Source organism: Tenrec ecaudatus, chromosome 9 (genome assembly GCF_050624435.1).
Source record: "Tenrec ecaudatus isolate mTenEca1 chromosome 9, mTenEca1.hap1, whole genome shotgun sequence".
NCBI lineage: Eukaryota > Metazoa > Chordata > Mammalia > Afrosoricida > Tenrecidae > Tenrec > Tenrec ecaudatus.
Window position 1 is genome coordinate 157,108,233 of NC_134538.1, and position 6,898 is coordinate 157,115,130.

At 57.8% G+C, this 6,898-nt stretch overlaps 1 protein-coding gene across 2 annotated transcripts in view; it reads right to left on the bottom strand.

The window, feature by feature from the left end:
* KIAA1549 (KIAA1549 ortholog) overlaps positions 1-6,171 on the bottom strand; it is a 105,044-nt gene extending 98,873 nt beyond the window's left edge. For both annotated transcript variants that reach the window (XR_012786134.1, XM_075558719.1), the window contains exon 1: positions 5,976-6,171. Coding sequence is in view for 1 of the 2 variants with exons in the window: in XM_075558719.1 (XP_075414834.1) it covers positions 5,976-6,117 (142 nt within the window). In the remaining variant the exon portion in view is untranslated. The remainder of the gene's footprint in view (positions 1-5,975) is intronic.
* Between the last annotated feature and the right edge of the window lie 727 nt (positions 6,172-6,898).

A 6,898-nucleotide genomic window follows, 5' to 3' on the forward strand; every position in this document is an offset into this window, starting at 1 on the left:
ATGATTTTTTAAAATATCTAATGCAAAAAAAAAATTTAAAGAATGACAGTTTCAGAAACCCAAGGGGGAGGGGAGGTAAAAGGTGAGGTGAGATAAAGAAGTCCTCCAGAGGCCCAGGAGGCCCACAGAGAGGCCAGGACAACAAAGCCAGTGCGGAGGCTGGGACTGCTGTGCGACCTCCGGTCACTGCCTGCCCTCCTGATCTGACCTGGCTGATCTACACAAACACCTCTCCATCCTCACCTGTCACCTGCCCAGCTCCCTGGTCCCTCACCTGGCCTGTGTTCCTGCCCCTTGGACAAATGTGCACTTCCTCTGTCTCCCAGCTAGTGCTCACCCGACGCGGACAGACACCTGTTTGCTTCAGCAGCCCCAGCTCCCAGTTCTTCTGCACCCCTGGGGCAGTCCCTGCTGCCCTGAATCCTGCACGGATCGGTTCAGGGGAAGCTTAAGACACTCAGCTCTCTAGAAATGCCTCTGGAGGCAGCCAGACATCACCAGCTGGGTCCAGCCCTATGCCACCCTTGTCCTTCCCATCCAGCAGGGCCAGCTGACTCCCCACCAACTGGGTAGCAACCAACCACCTTTCAAATGCCCCCGAGTGCCACAGGAAGATGTCTAGCTACCTGGTCTCAGCACACATCTGACACAATTATTAAAATGGAGATTCCAGTTCAGCAGCCAGGCTGAGGGCACCTGAGAGTGCCTTTCTTACAAGTTCCGGGTGATGCCAGTGTTGCTGGCCCAAGACCACCTCATCCCACCAGCACCCACCTGTCCCCTGTGCTCTGCCAGGTCCCCCTCAAGCTTGCTGCTCCCTGAATATGTATGCGGCTCCTTCTTTGAAAGCTCCCCCGGCCCTCACTCAGGCAGCCCCGCTCGTGCCTGGAGAAGGACATGATGCCTGGGACAGAAGAAGGTCAGTGAAGGGGAGAAGACCCGCCACGAGATGGGCTGACCCTCTGGGGCTGCCACAACGGGCTGAGACGGCAATGGTGAGCCTGGAGCAGCCTGGGCCACATTTCATTCTGGTATGCAGCGTCGCTATGAGCCGGAACTGACTCAAAGGCACCTAACAACAATGCTGTCGACAACCTGGCTCCACAGTGAGTCAACCCACCATGCCCAGAACCATGGATGCCGAGGGCTCCATCCCGACAGGTCCAAGGAAGAGGCAAGAAGACAGAGAGAAGCAAGGAGAACGTGCCTGAAGCTCCACAAGCCTGAAATCACCGGCCCGACTCCAGGGGCCATGAGCCTCCGAGCTGCCCAGCCTTCACAAGGTGTGCCAGCTGACAGCCCAGAAGTTACAGAACCTCTGTCCTCCTCACCAGGCTGTGGGCCACCCAGGGCTGCAAGAGGCATGCAGAGAGCTGCCCACTGGCTTCTTCCCAAGCCAGTCCTTCCAGCTTCCACTGGGCCCCTGCCACTGCCTGGCAGTCCTTCGCCCTCCTCATCCGATCTCTCTGGAGACCAGTTGTGTCTTCCCAAGCTCCCAAATCCAGCCTAGAGTTGGCCTCCCCTCAACAGATTTCCTGGTTGACCGTCCTCCAGGAATAGTCAGTCATTCCCCACATGCCTGTCCCCAGAGCCTACCTCCTCTCCCTCCTTCTGCTTTCTTCCTCTCCACAACCAACCCGTCCACTCTGGGGGAAAATCTGCTACCCGAGGCCTCTTCAAAGTTCTATAAAGTTGTCACTTTGATGATGGAGTCTGGTGCATCTGACACCGAGCCACGGTCTGCACCACCACACACACACGAGAAGAATCGATGCATACAGCCCGTGGTGTTAGCGATGAAGATCAACAATCCCATGGACTGCCAGACCAATGGACAAAGGGGTCCTAGAAGATCTACAACCAGAGTGCGCCTCAGATGTGCGGGTGGAAAGACTGCATCGTGCTGACCTTGGCCATGTCGGCAGAAAAGACCAACCGCTAGGAAAGGACGTCAGTCGCGCTTGGTAAAGTCGAGGCTGAGCGAAAGGAAGGGAGACCCTCGATGTGATGACCGTGCCCTTTTTGAAAAGGAGGCATGGTGGTGCTGGTCTAGCACTTGACTGCTAACAAAACTCGGGTAGCTCGGACTCATCACAGGCTCCGAGGGAGGAAGGCCAGGCCATCTGCCCCCACCACCGAGATCACAATGTGTGTCCTGGAGTCGATTCTGACTCAGCGAGAGAACTGCCCTGCAGGGTTCAAAGCCACCAGCCGCTGCTCGTCGGAGTAGAGTCACAGACTCAGAAACCCAGTGGGGCAGTTCTACTCTGTCCTGTCGGGGGTGTTGCTGTGAGTTGAAGCCACTCAACGGAGGCAGGTTTTGGAACTCCTTTACAGCAGTGGTTCTCAACCTGTGGGTCGCGACCCCTTTGGGGGTCAAATGACCCTTTCACAGGGGTCACCCAATTCATAACAGCGGCAAAATGACAGTGGTGAAGTAGCAACGAAAATAATTTTATGGTTGGGGTGGTCACCACAACCTGAGGAACTGTATGAAAGGGTCGCGGCATTAGGAAGGCTGAGAACCGCTGCTTTGCAGGAAGATACTCTGGTGGCAGAGTTAAGCACTCAGCTACCAGCCGGAAGGTGGGCCGTTGGAACCCAGAATTTCTCTTCAGGAGAAAGAGCTAATAATCTGCTTCCATAGAAGTTACAGACTAAGAAGGCCTGGGGGACAGGTCCACTGTGCCCAATAAGGTTCACTGTGCCCAATGACTCAGGACCAACTCAACAGGTACAGGCCATCTTCACGGGCCAGGTCCCGCGGGGTTTGTCCCATGGGGCTGCTGGGGTGCTCAGATGCCAACCTCTCAGTCAGCAGCAGGGTACTTAACCACCAGCAGCGCCCCTCCCTTAAAAGCACACCCCACACCAAACTTCTTGCTATCAAGGCACAAAGCACAACAAATGTGCACCTTAAAATGATCTGCATAAACAGCACATTGAGTAAGCTAAACTTCCACATGCCACAAACACGAACGCAGTAAAAACAGCTTCGAAAGTAAAGAAAGAAAACCACAAACTTTGCTAATCAAAGCAACCAGCAAAATGATACAAATTTAAGAGAAAACCCATTGATGCAAATTTAAAAGAAAACCCATTGGAAGAGTGGAAATAGAAGCGCAAACACTTGGTATAAAAAAAAATCATTGGTATGAGGAGGCCTCGAGAAGAGCAGTCCAAACCACCAAACACCAGGCTGCCTGCTCCCGTAATTCACAATAAAAAGTTTTAAAAAAGAACTATACTCTTGGAAACTCAAAGGTGCCTCTGTGTTCTGTAAAACCCAATCAACCAGAATGGCAATACCGGGAGGGTGGAGCGAAGGTGGGGTCCAAAGGGGGAACCAATTACAAGAATCTGCACAGAATCTCCTCTCTGGGAGACGGACAACAGAAAAGTGGGTGAAGGGAGACACCGGACAGTGTAAGATATGACACAATAATAATTTATAAATTATCAAGGGTTCATGAGTGAAGGGGGAGAGGAGGAGGGGGGAAATGAGGAGCTGATACCAAGGGCTCAAGTAGAAAGCAAATGTTTTGAGATTGATGATGGTAACAAATGTACAAATGTGCTTGACAAAATGGAGGGATGGATTGTGATAATAGTTGTATGAGCCCCCAATAAAATGATTTAAAAATTTTAAATCCAGTCAATTCCACCTCACAGCAACCCTATAGGACAGGGTAGGTCGGTCCCCTTTGGGTTTCAGAGACCATAAATCTTTAAGGGAACAGACGGATTATTCAGCTCTCTCCCAAGGTGTGGCTGGTGGATTTGAACTGCAACCTTTTCGTTAGCAGCCCAGCACTTAACCCCCTGTACCACCAGGGCCACTTCCAAATCAAGCATAAAGTATTGCAACTTAGTTCCAACAACATGGGGCAGTCAAGACCAAACTTGGAAATTTAAAAAGGCTGGAGGGGGGAGTGCATGGAAGAGGCATAGCCAAGAAGCTGAACAAGATAGAAACAAACTAGAAATCAATTCAGTGTAGAAATTTCTACAAAGACTGAACCAAGGGGGAAAAGTGGAAGGTGGGTGAGTCCCATCTAACTGTCCATTCAGGCTAAGGAAGCAGAGGAACCTGAGGACAGGTTTCCAGAGGAACTGCTGCCAACAGCTCACCATTTTCTCAGGAGCACTTTCTTAGAGTCACCTCAACAAGGCTCAAGAACCCTGCTCCGCTGATGGGTCCCAATGGCCCAGGGTAGGCATCAGGCAGACAACTGGCACCTAGTGCGTCTCTGAGCAGTGGCTGCCTGCTCTCTCAGGGGTCCACCACAGGAGACGCTCTCCTTCAGGGCCTTCCAGAAGTACATCGGGGGCCACCCTTGGAGGTTGGCCTGGGTCCCATCTGTACCTGCCTATGCTCTGCTCCTATTGGCCGCTTCTGGAAAGATGGTAGAGGCTTTGTCACTTCCTGGTCTCCAAGGAAGGAGCCCTCCCAGCAACCCTGTAAGACGGGGTTCCCTAGTGGATTCCCAAGACTGTGTATCTCGATGAGAGTAGAAAGCCTTGTCTTTCTCCCTCAGAGAGGCTGGTGGTTCCGAACTGCAGACCTTGAGGTGAGCAGCCCCGTGCCTAAACCCACTGCGCTGCCAGGGCTCCCTGTCAGACACCTGTGGAGCCTTTGTCACAGCATCTGCAAAATGGGGGTCGTAAACCAGATAGCTGGACCTCGTGTAAAAATGCAGCACCTGGAAGCCTGGAAGCATCTGCAAAGGGAGACCATTTGTTTCTGGGTCCATGCATCCCAGAAGTACCATGGACTCTTTGTTGACCCAGGGTCCCTTCAACATGACCCAGCTCTGAGAATCCTCTGGACGCCCAGGACTGGTGCACAGGGCTGCTTGCACCCCCTACCACAGCTCACACTGCCCTGACCCCGCCCCCCTGGCCTAGCCCCTGGGGCACAGGGTTCCCTCAAGGGAAGAGCTCTGGGATGTCAGCAGGTCAGCAGGTGACCATGAACCAAGCAGGCAGCGACCTAAGCAAGCGCCTTCCTTCTCTCTTGAACAGGATGGGCCCACACTCTCCAAGTGCCTCCCTTGATAGCTGGTTACAACTCCCACAGAAAGGGCCCAATGACACCTCCCCATGTCCCAAGGCAGGCTTTCAACCCCTCCCCAGGGGGGAAAGAAGCAGCATGCCACGCACTGTGGGTTTTGTTCTGCATGGGGTCCACCCTCGGAGGGGCCACCTCACCTTTACCAGTCGGCCCCACAGAGGTCAAGTGTGTGAGCTGGCCAGGGCACTGGCCTGTGGTGGCCGCCAGAGGCAGTCCCAGACCAATGGTCGCCCTCTGTGTCAGCCCAGGGTGGACAGCGAGCATTTCCGAGGGTCCCTATGAAGTACACCTATCTCCACGACAGAACCCACCCACAGACGCCGTAACAAACGCAGCCCCGGCCTCCGGCTCCGCGCTGGGCAGTGGGCGCCAAGTTGCGTCGACCATAAAGCGCCCTTCTCCTTCCCCAGCCTGACACTTGGATCACACACAGTATCTGCACACTCCCATTGTACTCCGCAGCCTGTGCAGAAGAGATTCGCCGTTTCCCCGGGAAGACCCCGGGCCGCGGGGGGAGGGGGCGCTCGCCGGGCGATTTTCTTGGGCTGCTCTTTGTGTCCCGGTGCACGGGGTTGGAGGACCCGGCCGGTCGGTTCCGGGGTGCAGAGTTGCTGGGGGGCAATGCCAGGGTGTTGGAAGGCACCCCTTCGCCCCGACAATGAAGTAGCGCGGACCACGTTCAGGCCCCGCACAATCCCGGCGCCTGCGTTCTGCGGGGGGCGCCCGCGCCGGCGGCGGGGAGGGCTCGGGCCCCGCGATGGAGGCTCGGCCGCCCGCTGGGCGCCCTCTTGCATCCGCGATGGGGCTGGCCCCCACCTCCAGGCGCTGGGCCCCGGGAAGGGAAGGGGCTGCAGGCGCGGGCCGCGGGGAAGAGGCAGGGGCCCGGGGGTCCCCGGCTTACCTGGCGTGCACGCGGCCGGCCGGGCCAGCAGCAGCAGCATCGGAAGCAGCCAGAGGCCGGCCGGCAGCAGCGCCGGGCGGCGGGCGGCCGGGCCGGGGGGCTCCAGGGCCGGCGCGACCCCGCCGCGGCTCCCCGCCGCCATGGCCGCGCCTGCTGGGCGCCGCGCCGACTCGCCGCTCGCACTCGGCCCGGGACGCGGGGCTGCGGCGGGGTCGGGCCGGAACCGGGCAGGCCGCCCGCCCGCCGCCTCGCAGCGCCCTCCGCTGAGCGGCCCGGAGCGCGGGGCGCGGCGAGCTCCCCCTCCCGGCCGCGGCGCGCACCGCCCGGACCGCCCTCGCGCCGGCCCCGGGACCGCCCCCGGACCGCCCCCGAGACGGGCGGGGTCCCCGGAGCCGCGGTGGCGGCGCGCCTGCGCCCACGGGCTGGGGGCTCCTCGAGGGGAGGTGCAGCGGACGGCGGCTTCTGGGCCCTGAACTGGGCGCTGAGGCCAGCGGGGCCCCCAGGCCCGCACCCAGCGGGCGCTCAAAGCCGCGCGGCAGGCCCTTTCGGGGATGTGCATGGCTGGGGACCCGCGTTTGGGATTGGAGCTGCCGAGAGAGTTGAAGGGCAGCTCCACTGGGTGCTCAGCCCCCATCGGAAGGGCTGCTGGGGCATCGGCGTTTCTGGGTGCTCTAGCCCCGCGGCAGCGCTTGTTACCAGCACCCAAAGGTGTGGGTGCGGGAGCTTGCCTCGTTTTCCAGAAAACCGTGGTGGACAGTGGCAAAGTGGGTCACCCGCTAGGGCACTAAGACCGCTGTGGTCATACCATCTAGTTCCGTGCCAGCCTGCAAGTTCCAGCTAAAATGGAAAGAGAACCAGTGAGGACTCTCCTTCAGAGTAAGACGGGGACCACACTCCCGTAAGCCCCTGCCAGTAGCACAGAA